Source organism: Lissotriton helveticus, chromosome 1_1, assembly GCF_964261635.1.
Source record: "Lissotriton helveticus chromosome 1_1, aLisHel1.1, whole genome shotgun sequence".
NCBI lineage: Eukaryota > Metazoa > Chordata > Amphibia > Caudata > Salamandridae > Lissotriton > Lissotriton helveticus.
Window position 1 is genome coordinate 1,040,450,667 of NC_136057.1, and position 19,323 is coordinate 1,040,469,989.

General features: G+C 47.5%; 1 protein-coding gene across 2 annotated transcripts in view; it reads right to left on the reverse strand.

The window, feature by feature from the left end:
- Positions 1-19,323, reverse strand: part of SBF1 (SET binding factor 1) — a 1,592,200-nt gene that overhangs the window by 1,156,226 nt on the left and 416,651 nt on the right. For both annotated transcript variants that reach the window (XM_078677863.1, XM_078677862.1), the window contains 2 exons: positions 1,773-1,905; positions 264-372 (listed from right to left, as the gene is read on the reverse strand). In XM_078677863.1, coding sequence (XP_078533989.1) covers positions 264-372; positions 1,773-1,905 — 242 coding nt within the window. The remainder of the gene's footprint in view (positions 1-263; positions 373-1,772; positions 1,906-19,323) is intronic.

A 19,323-nucleotide genomic window follows, 5' to 3' on the forward strand; every position in this document is an offset into this window, starting at 1 on the left:
ACAGTTAATTACAGCCTCTCATGTTAGTGGGTATACAATACACTGGGACAGTGGTGAAAGGATTATTTATAAATGTATGCCTCACTGACAAAAGGGTTGATAGAAATGGAAGCTTCTACCACTATGGACATCACAGATCAAGGAAGATAACTGATCATTATGAATACAGCACCACGTTTAAAAGAGTGAGAAGAACATCAAGTATAATTTCACGTTCTCTAGGGTGTCTTAAATGAAAGCAATAAACAATAAAATGGTCTCACCAGTTCCTGAGTCTCCGTGTGAAAGAGAGAGCTTACACCTATGATGAAGGGCGTTGGCGTGCTGAGGACCTCAAGGAGCTGTGCAGGTAGAATGGGCACGTATGTGAAGCTGAGGTAAGAAAATAAGCTGTATTATTTGTTTCCATAACACAAAATCTCTGGAACAACTGTCCTCATGCACATTTTTTTTACCCTGTGGTTGGGGGTTTCACTGGCACAACTTTTCCCAGGCACATTTTTATTTTTAGCCCAGTGTTTGTAGGGGGATACGAAATCTCTGAAATACTCTAACACAACTTTTTAACATCCAGAACACTGCCTCAAACCTGGGTCTCCACAGTGTTCTAGATATATTTTTGCTTTGTACACCACAGACCCTTGTTTCACTAATACTTCAGTGCAGGAAAGGTGCACTGTTATCTCAAATATTTCTGAACTGCTTGCAAAGCACCAGATTTCTACTCTCACTACCTTAACTAAAATCCTAGCTAAAAAGGAATCATGCACTGAGCGGAGTAATGAGTCGTGTGGAACAGGTGTCCTAATGAGAGCCACATGGATGTACAACTAATTACCAGTTTCAATCCTCAAACCCCAATGCAACAAACTGGGGTTCACAAGCAAAACATTTGAAATATCTGGAAAGGTCAATTTGTATAATCTTATATTTTCCTCATAGAATGAAGGACACTTGGTTCTCACTTTCTCTCCTTTGCAGGCTACATTACACACTAAACATAACTTAACTCACCTTACTTACTATATGAGAAGGGCGACAGCATTCTAAGGATCCAAGAGTTAACCCTTCATTGGACTTGCAGCCAACTTTGTTACCCATGAAGGGCACCATTTTCAAATATCACCCGGCTGTCATTTCTGAATGTTCCCCACTCAATACAGCTTTATTTGCCTAGTAGCTTGCCTAATTACTAATACAGCATTTGTGAGTAAGGAACAGAACTAAAAAACCATGCCATACAATTTGCTGGGCTCCAACTAACCCGGGTATATCAATATCTATTCCAGAGTTCTATGTTAAATGGGAGAAGACACACTGCACAACAGATACATTAAAATACCTACATTTCTATTCATCTTAAAATCTAAAATATTTGGTTGTTCTCCCCACATTGTACTCTACAGTTTATATTATTTACTGCCACAGTACTTCTTACATAATGTGGGATTTCACATAAGCCATGCCATTTTGTAGGCAGGCATACTGCATCGCCAGATGGCTACTTCTTGACACAGATATAGGTGATAAAAGCTTACGGCAGACTTGTGGATGGTACAACACACACAATGTTTCTGTTTCTCGTTTTTGAAGCTCCACCTGTAGGTTTACAATTGTAGTACTAGTAAAGCACTGGTTGATTCCAAACATTGAACTGCAGTGCCTTACGCACACAGGAGTAAAACAAACCTTGGACAAGTGTCAAGTATCTGAAAATCAGAACCCATGTCACAAATAAATACATCTGCTCCCCCAAACCCTGAAATACTAACCTGTACTTTAGAGGGAACATGAGCGCCATCAGACCTCGGCAAGCATCAGTCAACCGCTGGTAACTCTTGGAAAGAAATAGGATCTTGTGTTCGGTGAGAGCAGCGCAGAAAAGGGAAAGGACATTATGAATTCCTGAAAAAAATAAAAAATAAATTGATACGGTAGGAAATGTGGAAGGATTGCAAAATAGATTGTCGAACAGAAACATGGTAGAAAGCAAACCCATCTAAAGGATTAGTTACATGAAGTGTCGCAAAGATCAAAGGCATGGTTAGAGGTATAAGGAATGGGAGGAAAGGTTTGGGTGTATGGGGAAGAGACACAACCACTAAAGGATAGCTTCATGATTATCTGTGAACAGCCTGTTAAAAGATGGCTTTCCTTTCATGCTCTGGATTTGTGCAGCTATCCGATATTCTGTAACAACATTCTTTACCAATTCTTCCTCATTCAATTTATTTGCCTGAAAAGCAACTCTATTATAATATTATTTGGGTTCTGGAATTGTACCCCATAAATTCCAATCTCCACATATGATCCATTCTCATGGATGTAATCTTTGAAAAACGTAACCTTACGTATACCCTCTTGTGAGAAAGTGCCATCTTTCTTGCCTTGGTATGCCCCCACTTTTTTCTGAACTGCTGATGTGCTTTGACTGAGTGTGCCCTGGGTCCCTGCCAATCAGGTACCCAGGGCCTGTGTTCCTTCCCTAAAACTGTACAGAAACGAAATACCCAATTGGCATCTCTGGTCACCTGTCAGCCCCTAGTAAACGGTACCCTAGGTACCCAGAGTATGATGACCAGAGAAGACCCCTGAGGACTGCAGCACTGATTGTGCCATCCTCAGGGGCCCTGTACCCTGGCACCCACTCACTGCCTTGGCAAGATGAGTGCTTAAGTACAGAACCAAAACCAGAGTCGACAGGGCACACATCCCTGAGTGCCCTGCCCACAGAACCCACTGCCCTGGCATACCTCAGTCACCCCTCGAGCTGGGTGCCCTATGCCAGAGGTGAGGGCACGGGTGCATGAGCCCTGTGCCCCTACAGTACCCAGGGCCATTCCTGGGCACTGTAAGTTCAGTGATACCATTAAGAGTATATGGTGCTGGGAGTCCTGTGGATGCTGAGGAATGGCTGGAGGTGATGGGCATAGACGGGAGCCAGGGACCCTCACAGGAACCGGAAGTCGAGGCATTGAGTGGGACCCAGGACAGAGGCGGGACGGGGCCCCCCAAACCGCGAAGAGGCGGAATGCGACGCGGACCGTCAAAGAAACAACAGAAAGAGAAGCAGCTGGACGCATTGGTGGTGGCAGGCATATTTAGAGAGGACTCCCAGAAGATATTAACTGACTCGGAGGACAGTACGGTCCACTCAGATTCGGACCACAGTGTACTACTGTTTCCCAATGTCACCCCCACACTGCAGATGATGTGTTGGACAACTGTGGGGGGGGGGGGGAAGATCTGACCGGAGGCAGCTGATTGGCCTACGAATCGTATTGTATTTCCTATTTGTTTTGACTTTATACTGTACTGTTATCAATGAGGGCTCTGAGGAGGGAGGTACGGGTAACATATGCGAATGCCACTGTTACCTAGGAATGTATCCTGTTATACCTGTTTGGGCAAGGCCACCTCCAAAATGTAAGTAAGGCATGGGCGACTTGAAATTTAGGCTCCTCCCTGATTATTGGTAACATTGCCCCAAGAGAGCTGCCGTAGAGCTGGCGGAGCCCGATGGGCTGAAGGTTAAGACTGCAATGGTGCTCGGCCACCCCCCCCGATTGCGAATGCACTGGATACTCAGTTCTTTTAAGATTTGTTCAAATGTTGGGCACAGCTTGGTTCTTGGGCTGCGCCGTTACGGTTCCTTTTTGTATTTGGGGTGGGGGGTGGGTAGTCTCCTGGTGGCGGTTATATAGGGTTCAAGCCGGTGGACGGACGAAGATACATACCAGGTGCACATATGACTATGGCTGACACAGCAGGGAAGTATACAATCACGACTTGGAATGTGAGAGGACTGGGGGCGGTTCAAAAGCGGCACAGAATACACGCCTTTCTGCTGCGACACCACGCGCAGACTGCTTTTCTCCAAGAATCACACCTTACGGCCTCGGAAGCTATAAAGATGAGGAAGAAATGGAGGGGTACAATTCTAACCACGACATACTCCGCCTTCTCGAGGGGGGGCAGCAATTTGGATTAGACATGGCACACCGTTCTTGGAGGTGGAAAGGAGGGTAGACGACCAAGGAAGGTACATATTAGTGAGGGGTAAACTAGATAATACACCTATAGTACTCGGATGTGTATATGCTCCGAATTTTCATCAGGACAAATTCTTGCAGAAATTGGGTCTGGAATTAGCAGACTTGTCGGACACCCCCTGGATATTAGGGGGAGACTGGAACATGATCATGGATATTGACAAAGACAGATCACACCCCCTCCTGCAAGTGGCAGGGATCTCCAGACTGACGGAATTGTTTTGTACATGGGTGACTGGTTGGGGCTTGAGAGATGCCTGGCGAACCTCACACCCTGAGAGCAGAGAGTACTCCCATTACTCGCACATTCACGCACTTCATACATGGATTGACAGATTTCTATGCTCCGAAGCCCTGATTGCCAATATAGACGACCCAGAATACCTAGCAAAAACCTTTTCCGATCATAGGCTCCTGACGCTTAACATTCTATGGGGCAGAGTCCCTACCCCGGTTCCTACTTGGTGCCTGGACCTGCTCCTGTTGGAGGATGGCCCCTTCAGGGTCTCCTTGTCCGACACACTAGATAAATACTTCATAGAGAACTGGGACAACGCCTCCATGAATTTGGTGGTTTGGGATGCCATGAAGGTATTGATAAGTGGGGCAGCGATTGGTCAATTACTGGGAGCTCGACAGGAAATTCTTCGGAAATTGCGGGACATAGAGGATAGATTGAAGACTCTAGAAAGTGAGGTGGGACTAGACCCTACTAAGAGGGAGGGATTACAGCTAGCGAACATAGAACATGCCGACACTCTTGAAACGCTGCGCGTCATAGACCATAGGGAATACCTACGACGACAGCATGCTGAGGCGGACAGGTCAGGGGCACTACTGGCTCGCCTGGTTCTGGAGCACCCGGACATTCCGCTAATTACCAGGATACGGAGACAGGACGTCCACATAGTGGGTAAGCAAACCAAGATCAACCAAGCATTTCGGGACCACCTGACTACTTTATATGCACGGCCCACGGCAATGGACCCAGATCAAATTGCGGCTTTTCTGACTGATCTCCCATTCCTGGTCCTGACTGCTGATGCCAAAAGGGAACTCGAGGGCCCCATCACACAATAGGAAATACGGGTAGCCATCAAATCTCTGAACCGCAAAAAAACGCCAGGCATGGATGGACTCCCAGTGGAGTTCTACGCGACATACTCGGACATCCTGGTGCTAATCCTAGAGAAGGTGTATCGAGACTAATTAGAAAAGGGCCGCCTGCCCGGTACCACGATGCAGGCGCTGGTTGTCTCGCTGCCGAAGCCCGGGAGGGACAGCCTGGACCCGGCGAATTATAGGCCGTTGTCAATGCTCTCAACGGAATATAAAATACTCAGCAAAGCGATAGCTCTGAGACTACAGTCGCACCTTCCGGCCCTGATCCACAGAGACCAATGTGGGTTTCTCCCGGGTAGAAACACCTCTATGAACACGCGTCGACTGCACGCGCTCATGGCGTCCACTCCACAGAATCTTCCAAGGGCGGGTTGCATAGCCTTAGATCTGCGGCAAGCTTTTGGCTCCCTAACCTGGTCGTTTATGTTCCAGACCTTGGAGAGGTTTGGACTCCCGGCTCCCCTCCTGGCATGGATCAGATTGCTTTATACCGATCCCTCGGCGAGGGCACGCACAGGGCGACACATTTCAGATCAGTACACAATCCACCGAGGCACCAGACAGGGATGCCCATTGTCTCCACTGTTATTCGTACTAGCCCTGGAACCTTTGGCCATAGCCCTGAGGACTGAGCTGGGGCACAGGGGAATACCGAGCGGCGGCACTCAGCACCTACTGTCCATTTACGCGGACGATATTTTATTGTTCCTCCGAGATCTGGAGGCAGATCATGCCCCCATATATGGAATCTTTGAGAGATTCTCCGCAATCTCGGGCCTAACTATAAACCCAGAGAAATCAAATGGTTTCTACTTCCGAAATACTCCGGACCCAGGTGTAATACCATTTGGCGCCCACGTTATCCCGATAGCTCCTGATACATTTCAATATCTAGGAATACAGGTTTATAGGCAGCAGGAAGATCAGATAGAGGGGAATATTAAGAAAGCTATAACAAGTCTTCGAGCCTCTGTGGGATTTTGGACGATGCTACCTCTGTCAGTCATGGGCAGAATTGCAATCTCCAAAATGGTAATGCTCCCCGACTGTTATATTTTTTCGTTAATCTCCCAGTGTTCCTGCCGCAATCTATCTTCGACACTCTCAACTCTCTACTGATCACCCTGATTTGGGGGGCAGGAAGACGACGAATAGGGCTACGTAAGCTACAACTGTGGATTACAACTGACGGGATGGGAGCCCCGGACTTTAGAGGTTATTACTATGCTGGCCAACTTCAGTGGCTCTCCTATTGCACGGCAGGGCAAAACCTTCATGAAATAGACTACACGACTGACAGACTGAGACGGGGAGAACTACATGCCCTGCTACTCCCGAGAAGCGGCATCCCTACGGAGTGCCACCCACTTCTTCGCACAGCTCTGAGGGTATGGCGAAAGGCCTTGGCATACACTGCCTCGATGGAGGCAAATGCGGCCAACATTCTTTTGCTGGGCATCCCGACACCACAGGGCAGACTTACAAATAGGGTGCTACGCCCTTGGCAAGAGTCTGGCGTGGAGGTAGTAGGTGACTTTTCCGGTGACTATCATCTCCTGACTCATGAAGCCTTCTTGCAGGCCACGGGTGCCCCCCCCCCAGAATGTACATGCTGCACGCCACAGTCACGCGCTACATACAGCGCAGATGGGCGCCCCAGCGCCTGCAACCCTCACAGCACCAATTGGTACACTTACTGTATCTCATGGGATCGGGAGGGAATCTGGTACGCTGGCTGTACACGGACGTTCGGGCACACGCTGCAGTTTCACTCACCACTCTTCAACAAACCTGGGCACACGACATAGCACAGGACATATCAGACAAGGACTGGACCACAATATTATAACACCCTAGGCGAGTATCGCGCAATGTCCGGTTCAGGTTCATACAGGGGATGGTCCTCCATAGAGCTTATCAGACTCCCAATCGGCTACACAAGATGTTTCCGAACTCTCCCCATACGTGTCCGCGCTGTGATGAGGAGGAAGCCGGGCTCCTTCATATGATGTAGTCGTGCCCACGGCTTCGAGGGTACTGGGCAGGGGTATGCCAGACATTGAGAGCAGTTACGAACTTCCCGGTGCCGGAAGAGGCACTGTATTGCCTTCTAGGTTTGAGCAGAAGGCCCAAAGCACAGAAGGCTCAGCTGAAACTGCTTGATCTGGCCCTGCTACTGGCAATCAGAACAATAACAATGAGATGGAAGTCACATAGACCGCCTGGAAGGCAGGCGGAGGTGCTGAAATGGGGGAGGGTGGAAGGGATGATACTTCGGAGGGAAGAGTCACGAGGTCTACGGAAATTCCCTATATCCCAGGAATTGGAGACTACGCTCATTACAATGGAGGGTGAGGAACGCACACAAACAGGGGACAATGGGCATGAGGACTAAAAAGGGGAGGGCACGCTCATCATGCTGCATGACAGTACGCTCCGGTCTCACCCACAACACCATTTACCATACGTTAATGCACCGCGTGAGGCAGCACACATTAGCGCCTAAGATACCAGAGGGACCCGACTCTTAATCTTCCTATTAGAAGAATACCTATACTGGACGGCCAGGAGAAGACTAGTTTAAGTACGGGAGAGGGTGAGGGGAGGTGGGTGGGCAGAGGGATGGTTGATAGTTGATATGGTAACTCTTTAAGATGTAGATAATGAGAATTTATGCGACAAGCTCTATGTATCACTTTACTGTAACTTTCAAAAGCTACTGCCGTGCGAAGAAGAGATATGCATGGGGGTGAAAATAGAAAACCCGGCTGTTCCACTGACGGATCATTGTAATGTTTATTTGCAGATATGACAGCTGAGAATAAAGTTCTTTTATAAAAGAGTATATGGTGCTGGGAGGTTGTCGTTACGAACCCCACAGCACCATAATGGCTACACTGGAGACTGACAAGTTTGGTTTCAAACTTCTCAGCACATTAAACCCGCACTGATGCCAGTGTGGGATTTAATGTAGCATGCACGAGAGGGCATCTTAGAGACGCCCTCCAAAACCCGAACCTACAATCCACGTCTGGGCTGAGTGGCTGCAGAGGCTGCCACACAGCAGACATGTTGCTGGACCCCTGGGTGGAGAGCCCCCCGCTCTCCTGGGTCTGCAACAAAGCACATCCTGGGCGAGGTGCTATGTCTCCTCCCCCAGGATGGACAGGGGGAAGCTTCAAAGGCATACCGCCTCAGAGTTTCTCCAGACCATTTGCTGTACCCAGCAACCAGCCCCCCACCAGTCCTACCCCCCACTTTGGCGGGAAGACTGGCGGGAAAAACCACGTCAGGAAGGGGGGTGTGCCAACCTGTGCCAACTCCACCACTCAGGTGGAAGAGGCGAGGTCAAGCACGACCCCGGGCCCCGGCCATCTTGTAGATGGGGAGCCCTACCCAATCCCAGCTAGGCTCCTGCCCCCCTCCCACAGGAGAGGAGCAGGTCAGGGGGTGTACTCACCCCGGGACAGGGACCCATTGTCCCTGCCCTTCCCCTACCTGTAACGCCCCTAAATTCAGTATTTAGGGGCTCCCTGAACCTTCCTTCCTCAGATCCCGATAGAAAAAAAAAGCAAGAAGATAAAGAAGAAGAAGACACGTCGCGCAGCTGACTTGGCCCTAGCCCTACTGGTCTGTTGATCCTGGAACCTGCTCCTGCCTGAACTCGGCGACCTCGACGGACAGTGACCTTAGGACACCCAGAGGACCTGCCTGCCGTGACCCTCTCGATGATTGGGACTCCCCCCAGCAGAGGCTCTGCTGCAACAACCCACCTGGTGCCAGCCAGGAAGCTCCGGACCAGCCCACTCTGCACCAGCTGAGCCCGGGCTGGGCCAACCCGAACCAAGACCACGAGGACGTCCCCCCGGCGACTGGGACCCGAAGTCCAGTGCCCAAAGACCCTCGTCGACTAACCAGCCGACGCCTGCAGACTCAGAACCAGGGGCCACCCCAACCACGACCAGCCGAGGATAAGCTTTTCTGACACCCAGAGACACCCCTGCACCCGGCGCCCTCAAGCCCCCTGTGCCTCCCTTTGGGGTACCTACCTGTGCTCCAAGATCCCAACTTACCCCTCAAAGTGCTGGTCGCCCTGGAGAGTCTTCGCCCCCGAGCCTTTCTCCCTTTTGTAAGATCCTCATTGGTTAACACTGAGCGCCCGATGGCTCAAAAGCACCCTGCACCCAGCCGCCCGAGTGCCGCTGGCTGCGACCTCTCTGTCCTAACTTACTTTCCCCCTTGCCCTGAACAAGTGACCAGGAGCACAGCTCCCACAACCGCATGGCCTGCGAGGCAGCAGCCACCAACCGAAGGCCCCCTTTCTCTCACTGGATATCATTGGGCCTACCTACCTCTGCACCCGGCTGCTCCTGTGCCGCTGAGGGTGAACTAACTGTACCTACCTGACCCTGGGGGACCCCTGAGTCTATGCCCAGAACATTGACTTCATCAACCAAGTACTCACCTGGAAACCGGTAATTCACTTACCTGCCATTGGATAACATTGACCGATCTTTACTCGAAAATTTTCTAAGTGTGAAGTTTTGAAAACTGACAATATTCCTATAAAATCAGCCAAAGTCAGAATCCGAAAGTACTCACCTGTGATCAGGGGAGAAGCCAGTACTGTACCTGTCAGCCCAGTACTGGACCGCAAAAGTAATCCCTAGCGTGTTTACTAGTAAACTGTATTTTCTCCATAGGACCCCATTGTCTGCTTTTCTATGAAATTTCTTCTAAGTGCCTACTTTTGAAAACTGCAAATATTCTTTAAAAATCGTACGACATACTGAAACACAATTACCTACCTGTTTTGAGTTAAGCCCCCAGTGCTGGCCCTAGGAGACTAGTTCTGGGTTACAAAAGTAATGCGGTCGTACTTTACCTGTAACCTGAATTTCCTCTCATTGAATAACATTGTGAGAATCACCTCGAAAAGTGTCTAAGTGTGAACTTTTAAACCAGCTTTATATTCAGGAAAAATCATCACTATAACTAAAACGTTTTTGCTAATCTGGTTTCAGCTTAGACCCCAGGACTGAATCCAAGATCTAGTCCTGGAACTACCAAAGTAATTCATAAAGTAATCAACTGTACTTTCCTAGGAAAACCATTGAGCTCAATGCTAGAGTGTGTTGCAGAACTGTATTGCTATTAGCTAACCTGTGATTATTATGTGTATAAACTTATTGCTCCTCTGCAAAGTATTTACCTGAGAGTACTCGTATCTCGAAAAGTATATTTTTACAACTGTTGGTTCTAAAAATAAAACAACTATATCTAAGGATATAATCACAATTGGCCTGGAGTTCAGTTCTTGAGTGTGTGAAACCTTTTGCTGACTGAGTGTGTGCAACAAATGCTTTACACTGTCCTCTGGTACTGCCTTACTGCTCGACTAAGCTACCACTTTTGAGAGTAAGGTCAGTTCTGACTTTAACCTCTGTTAAACTTTTGGGGTGTGTGGACTCTATACACTCTGTACTGCCTTGTTGTCCAGTATATAAAGAGCCACCTTCTCACACCTCTACAATGCTACTGATAAAGGACTCATAGGTGCAATTGCTATTTAACCTAATTTGTACATAATACGGTATTACTCCCTTCCCTGGTACAGTCACTGTACAAAGTATTGGGTTTCAAGTTTGGAAACAGGACATGAGTAACCCGGAAGAACTCATCCAGCTCATAGAAAATAAGCTGTTAAACTAACAATTGAAAAAGCTCCCCCTTTTTTGGGAGACAAAAATAGTATCAGAAACAGCCAGCCCTGTGGCAGGATATGCACTTACAGGGTGATAACTCTCCGTTTCGGAAGTACAGTTTATTATGATTATGTGCATGTTTTCTTTCACAAGAGTTAATGAAATCAGAAATCATGCGTCATCACACAATGGGCTTTTAGGCTTAAGGTTGGTCCTGAGCACATAACTGGGGTTCCTGCCTAGAGTTGTTTCTGAAGAGCTTGTCTATAAATCAATTCATCTTACTAGTTACTTAATGGAGGAACTGCCTATATAAACTGAGTAGGTCAAGAGGTACTTCACACGTCATAATGACAGGATGAATAAGGAATAAAGTAACTTTTGTCGTGATAGTTCTGGTCATACAGGGACATACAGAATGTAACTTTTATTGTGCCCTACTATCAAAAGGCTAACTTTTGTCTTCCTGGTTGTGCTACAACACATTCTACAAAATAAAGCACATGCTGGAACTCTCTTAAGAAATCTACCCATGCAGAAATTTGCAGAGCCGCTTAAAGGAAGTCACTTCATACCTTTCACAAACATTATTGCTCAAACACAATGGGCCAGTTATCAATCTATAGCAGCGCAAGTACATTTCCCAAACTTATTTAGGTATGAGCTGTGCAGTAGGGTAAAAGAGCAAACACACTAATGTAGGATTTAAAAGCGTCTTCTGTTGAAACATCATGGCAAGTGAAGAGGATTCTGGACTATGTCCCACTTCACTCAGAGGTCTTCAGGTCCTGAGGATAGCAATTGCTATTCGGACTGCTTGTCAGGTGCGGTCTACGCGCCTTAACAGAACAAGCAATATATCAGTGTTGTGGGACAAACAAAAGAAATCTGGTCAAAATGACAACAGTGTTGTTGTGTATAGAAGCTCAAGAGATTCCGAGAACCTCTTAGATGGATAACAAAGTAAACAGTGTTTTATTATCCCCAATAGCACAAGAAAAAGGAGTGTTTGATTTAACAAACACCTTTCCTTTCCCAGATAAGGTGCTTCCTGGATTATATCACTCCTGTGCCTCGAATTCTGGGAGGTTTAGACCGATCCTCTATTTATTGCACAAGATTCCCACTACTTGCCTGGGGCCAATGCCATTTCCCAGGGCTGTAACTATGAGGACTCCACGACTCAAAGTGGTGGTAATTGAATTGTAGGCTCCAATGTAGTGCATTTGACCACGTCTTCATTACTCTTTCTTGATGCCACCTCCTCTGGTATCTACTCTCCTCTATTTTCTTCTCCACCACCTGTGCTCTCTTCTTCTCTTTTCGCTCTCTTCTACTCTGCTCCAATTTCTGTTTTTCTGACTCCGCTTTCCTCCTGTCTCTGCTCTAAAGCTTTTGCTCTATTCTCCTCCAGTCTTTCACCTGCACTCTTCTCGTCTCTCTGCTCTACACTCACAATACTACTCCTCACCAGCCTCTGCCTCAATCTTTCAACAGCTTGATCATCTGACAGAGTATCCTAGTACTGAGCAGGTGAGTGTGCCCAGCCCTGCCTATGGTAGGTTGGTTGATTGAAAAGCCAGGTCTTCGGCTTCTTGCGGAATTCAAGAATGGAGGAGGAGGCTCTAATATAGAGTGGGAGGTCATTCCACGCTTTGAGTGATGTAAAAAAATGTTTGTCCTCCTAATCTGGTTTTATGTATGCGCTGGATATGTGCAAATAGGAGTCCTGGTGAGTGGAGGTGTCTGGATGGTTAGCAACAGGAGATGCACTGTTCAGGTTGGTGGGGCCTGAGTTGTGTAGTGCCTTACATGTGTGTTTGAGGAGTCTAAACTGAGCGTTTTTGAATACAGGGAGCCAGCGTAGTTCCCTGAGGTGTGGTGTGATGTGAGTTGTGTGTCGGAGGTTAAGGATGAGTCTGGCTGCGGAGTTCTGGATGGTTTGTAGGCTTCTAGTGAATTGCTTAATGATCCCGTCACAGAAGATGTTCCTATAGTCCAACTTACTCGTAGCTAGGGTGTGAGTGACGGTTTTGCTTGGGAATCCCTTGAAGATCTTCCTCAGCATCCTCAGGGTGTGAATGCAGGATGCAGGGGCAGTGTTGACTTGTGAGGTCATGTTCAGTTTGCTGTCGAAGAATATTCCGAGGTTCCTGGCATGGGATCTGGGTGTCGGTGTGGGTCAAAGTTAGGCTAGCCACCTGTTGGACTTCCGTGGTGATATCAGTGACGCTTCCTTTTTTTCCATATCAATCCTGGATGTCTGGATGAGACTATGAATGAGAGCAAGACTGGCACTTTAGCATCCTTTATACAGTTCTGAGTTCCTGCAGCACTAGCAAGCTACTAGAATATCGGGTATGTCAATTGAGGACACAGGCAGTGTGACAGAGCACCAGAGATTTTTCTCAGTAATTCTCTTGCGCGGACTGTAGATGCTATTGTACAACTCTGCTTTGGGTCTGTCCTGCCCCAGAAGAGAAGTTGGGCCCAAATATAACTGCCACCTCCATAAGTCAATGTAAGTTTCTTTTGTATACTCGCCTATGCCGTTGGAGGCAGAGCCCCAGTGATCAGATTGTGACAGTGTGCAGATTTGTAATTGAACATTCCACAGAATGGGGAGGGAGGGTCAGGAATGTATCTGCAATTAGACAAAGTATCCACCAGGAAGAGAGATACAGAAAGTAAATAAATTGTTCTTTCGACGTGTGCTTCTCATCGCAGATTCCTCATCAGACACTAAAGCAGTGCCCTCCCAACTGGTGGGAATGAAATGCCTCAAACCAAGAAATCCAGTAGGACTGCCTTGGGAACTCCAATGCACAAAAGTTTGGACAATGTGCGTTCTTGGGGGTGCACAAAGTGTAAGCCAAAATTCTCCCCATTATTGGAGGACGCCCTGTGCCACCTCTGAGTGCAGCCGCTATTCATGATCCACTAGGCATCTGCAGCTGAGTTTGTCGGCCCTAGCATTTTAAGTTCCTGCCAGCTGTTGCACTATTAAGAAGATGCCCTGACACTCCCGTCACTTCCAGTGGCGCAGAGCCTCCTGGCATAGGACCCAAGACCCCACTCCGGTCTGCTTGTGGCAGTACCACATGGAAGTAGTGTTGTTCGTGAGAACCTGCAGTCAATCTCCCTCGATGGACAGGAGAAAGGTTTTCAATGCCAAGCGAATCACACACAACTCAAACAAGTAGATATTGAGGTTTGTTTATGCTGGAGACCAGAGTCCTCTGATCTCCACCTCTCCTAGATGGCCTCCCCAACATAGCATCGATGCACCCATCACAACACTAAACTCTGGGTGGGTTTGGAAGTGGGAGTCTGTAGCTGGTACAATGGTGGTCCAGCAACCGCCACTACAGATTTTTCAGTATTCTCTGATACCTGGATGGAATCCAAAAGATATGCTTGGGACTGAGACCTCTGATCCCACTGCAGAGCCTGCATGTGCCACCTTGAGTGGTCCACAAGCAAGATGTAGGAGGCCAAGTTGCCTCAGAGCTGCTCTCACTGAGACCCAGGTCATGGGCTAACACATCGGGATTATAGATCAGAGTATCCGGGACTTGTTCAGGCGGAGACAAGTCTCAAAACATCATCATGTTTAGGATGGCTCCAATAAAAAGAAGCCTCAGCAAAGGAGTTGGATGTGACTTTGGCACATTGATGGAGAACCCCAGTGATGTTAAGGGATTGGCTGTCGTCTGGAGGCAAGAATGCTCCAGGAACCAATCAAGATATGTAAATACTATATGTAAAAACACCTCAGGAGCATTGGTAATGCCAAAGGGGAACACCAGGAACTGAAAGTGCTTGTGCCCTACTTGGAATCTCAGGTAGCATCTGTGGAACTGCAGGGCGGGAATGAGGAAATAGGTGTCCTACAAATCAAAGGCGACCATCCAGTATCCTGGACACAGGGCATACAGAACTTGGACCAGAAAGTGAGCATCTTGAACTTGTCCTTGAGGAAGAATTTCAGGGGGCAGAGATCTAAAATAGGAGACAGTCCTCCATACTTTTACGTCAGAAAGTAACAAGAGTAATAACCAGTTCAGACTTCAGATGTATGCACCCTCTATATAGCTCACTCCTTCTCCAAGAGAGTTTGAACTTTTTTTTCCAGATAATGGATAAGTGGTTGTGGTGTAGGTGGCATGCTGGGAGGGGTAGTAAGAAAAAGTAGGGTAAAGCAAAGGTTGACAATTTGAAGCACCCACCTGTCAGAGGTAATAATTTATCTGGCTTCCAACTGGGTGACAGAGCACCAGCGGGCAAGCCAAAGGGGTTTTGCAGCAGTGGAAGGTGGCGGGAGATTGGGTAGTTCATTCCCCACGGAGGCCAGGATGCTGCTGGCCAGATCCCTACCAAGGTCTGAAGAGGCACGTGCTGTAAACCACTTCCAAAACCTCAAAAGAGATGATACCCCTGGGAAAACTGCCGTACAGAGCACCAGTTCCAGGTCGAGCGAACATGCTGTTCTCTTGCTCTCTTTGAAGTACTTTAATGCTGTGTCGTCTTCCCCTTGTATCTGAAGTGATGGAAGCTGTAAAAGGGCATGTCCATGAGTGATTGTTGGATGTCTCTCAAGAAGCCTGTGGAGCGTATTCAGGCATGCCCATGAAGCACAACACTGAAACCAAGTGCCCTATCCAGATAGCCAGTGGTATCCAGGCCCGAACTAATTACGCATTTCACAGCGTCCTAGCTATCTAGAATGATGTGTTGAAGTTTGGCCTGAAGATTGTCTGGGACCATTGGCATGATATCGGCCACCATGTCCCATAACACATGCAAATAACACCCTTAGGGGACAACTTGAGTTTACGGACCGTAGGGCAAGACTAGCAGATGAGAACATGTGTTTCACAAAAGTTTCCACGTGTTTCGACTATGTCTATCAGGGTGGTCAGAGACAACTTGGGATTCAGTCAGCTGGTCAACTCGTGAACTACCAGGCTCTCTTGGGCATTGAGTGCTGCAGGAGTAAAGATGGGTACCCCGGAGCTGGTCTAGGTCTCCTGGTTATTTGGTGGTTCATGTGAGGGAAAGATCCTGGCTTCGTCCAGGTGCCCAAAAAAGTGTCTATCAGTGCCTCACTTAACGGTAAAAGGGGTTCTAGACAGTTCTGCCAGTACTGTACATTCCTCTATGAACAAGTTTGTCTTTACTTCCACTGAGGCACGGTCAAGAACATCAACGGCTCGCTCCTGATAACCAGGAGAAATGAGGCAGACACAACTGTAGAGTGAACAGGTGGAGAATTTAGGACAGTGCCTAGTGAAGTGTCAAGGTCACTTTGAGGAAAAGATTTTCTGTGTCCTATATCTGTGAGGTGTCATCACCGTCATAGTCTTGCAGCTCTGGGTCAGAGACTCTGTCAGTCGGGAAGTATATCTGAATCAATTGAGATTGTGGGATGTGTCGAGGTGGATAAGAATTTAGCTGATGTCATACCAGATTCACTTTATAGTCCGAGAGGACTATGGCTCTTTCTCCGGCATCAGTGGCGTAGACGCACAGGGCCCTGGTGCAGGTCTCTGCACATTAGTGGAAGTCAAAGCAGGGTCGGTCCTAAAGTGGGACGTGCCAAGAGGCACAGTTGGTGTCAGGGACAGATCCGCCTGCAGTAACCCAACTGGATGCCTCCTTGGACCCGTTGGGCCCAAACGCACTCCAAAGGGATCCAGTTGGAAACAGAAACATTCTTGAAAGCCTGGATATGCTACGGCGTAGTCGTTGGACCCAGAAATTCAGGCTGGATCGGAATTAGGGCAGGTATTAGTTCCAAGGTAGGAGACCTTGACTTCGAGGTATGCTGACATTCATGTGACGACTCCTGGTGAGAGTGACAGGGGGAAGGGGAACTGTGTTTGGTGTTGTTATGCTTCTTTTTCTTTGACCTACTCAAGGACTTTGAGTACAATGATCACCCCAGGAACTAGAGCGGATCTGACTTCAACCAGGAACAGGCCTTCCAAGACCACCTACCGTCTTTGGAGATGCAGAGCTTGGCCTTGTGGTTCTGGATGGCCTTTGGATTAATTTGAGACCAGCCGAACACACAACTTTGAGTCATGCGAGGAGCTCAAACACCAGACCGACCTCATGAGAGTGCATCATTTACATCCGTTTGTCCTGTCAGGGCTTAAAACCTATTGTTTTAGGAAGAGGGAGATCTATCCCTTGCACACTGGAAAAGACTGAAAAGTGTTTAAAACAGAAGTCTGTCCGATGATAGAGTGTCACACAGCGTCGCTGAAACTCTCCTGGAAACTTATGTGTTCCTGAGTTTCCGCAACAGGGAGCCAGCTCACCTCGGGCCCTTGGGGATAAGTTACTTCAGGACACCGCACAGCAAATTCCTTTCAAGCAGGGGGACACAGCACAAAGCAAAGTCCCTTTAGCCTCTCCTTGGTTAAAACAGCAAACTGCAGGCCAGCCCCAGAACACACAGCAAGGGTCAGTCCTTTCCATCAGTCTCTTCAGTTGTTTCTCCCTTGGCAAAGGTTCCTCTTGACCACGAAGTCGCTTCAGTTCTGTTCAATCTTGATCAATCCATTTCTCCAAAGTTCAGGGGCTTCAGCTCTCATAGTTATACCCCTAAATGTCTTTGAAGTCTTTGTGTTCAGGGGGGGCACTGACCCCTGTTCAAATCAGTTCTGGGAGCCTCCCTGCCAGTGACACCTTCTTCCTTTGATTAGTGGGGGTCTGGATTCTCAATCACTCAGCAGGGGATGGGACAATTGTTTTATGGCAGCAACCCAGGCCTCTTCACCTCTAGGGGCTACTCCTCCCCCTACACTCCAGATGCAGGTCAGCCTGTTGCTGTCTCACCTCCTCCCCTGTGTCAAGACATTCCCCAGATCCTATCACTTTCAAATCCAGACAGCCAATCCACAACCAGGCAGAGAGACACAGGAATGTTAGAGCGCAAAACCCCAGCCACTTCTAAAAGAGAGGCTTTTAAACACCCTTATAAAATATGTGTTCTTACATTGTGAGTTCAGGCATACTAAACTTCACCTCTCCATCTTAAGCCTTTGGGAAGATAGGCTGGAAAACATATTACACAGCCTCCCCATTCTGTCCTATGGGCAAGATTGCCTTTCAACAGTGAACAAGCATTGAAAATGCAATAGGTCTCGCCTTTGATTAAGTTAAAGCCATTTGCTTTGCTAATGGTATTGTCCAGCAAAGCAAATGGCTTTAACTTAATAAAAGGCGAGACCTATTGCATTTCCAATGCATGTTTGCTTACTCAGGATGTCACTCAAACCTGTCCTGTAGTGAGGCAGCTTGGGAACAGACCAAAGGTGTAGCCAATAAAGTAGGGGTTTCAGTCACACCAGAGAAGCTATAGGGTGGATACCAATGTCTTACCTGAAGATCAAGGAAGTGCTCTGCGGTTGTTTAAGGGTCATCCACAAAAATGCATTTTCAGCTGTACCCAGCGTACCTATTTTACTACTACCGCCTCCAAAGTTATGCGCCATAGGAGACAGCTGCTACTTCTTGGGCTTTTAAAGACTTGACTGTCCCAGAAGTTGATGGTAGAAAGCCGGATTCCAAGATAGTCAAATACGAGAACTCTCTGTATGTGCACTTTCATTATTCTTTGCATCCCACTTATGTTCTAAAACCGATCTTCGGTTTCAAGTTTTCTCTGTGTTTCCAATATAGGGCCACTGAGAGCATCACTTTCCATTAAAAAATCTACTGAACAGTACATATTTAGAATGTGCTTCCCTCGTTAAGAGGCGTTGTAATATTCAGCAAACTTTACAAACACATACAAAACGTTTGGGAATCTATGTCTATTTTTCATTGATACTGGCTGAGCAGAGTGCAAGATGGTGAACTCTAGCTAGGCAGCAAGTTTGGCTGTTCATGCTCTGAATTTAAATTGTCCGGCAGGGGCATGCAGTAGTGTGCAATTTACGTATAGAAAGCAGACTGATGATCCTTCATGAAACTAGCTATTCATAGGGAAATCTTACAAGAAGCTAAATAATCTCCAAATAATGCATTTGCTTTATTAAAATAGCAACCTCATCACGAAGAGTCACAAGGATCATTATGCCTCACAACACCACACTAAACAGAACATTAGAACTTCATCTAACACCACACAATACCTTACAACACACCGTACCAGACCATAAATATAGTTCACTCACACAGGACACAGTTCCCACCTCACAGCAGCTGACACACAACTTACAACCTTCACATCGCTCATCCAATTCAGATAAGGACCACTGAACAAACTTACCAACACCAGAAGAAGGATGACTATGTGACTACACATTGCACAGACCATCCGACCACACAAAGGAGATGTATGGATACCGCCACATATTAACATGATCGATACGCAGCCAACTTCGTATCAACAGATGGTTGCCGGATAACATCCAGCAACTAGTCAACCA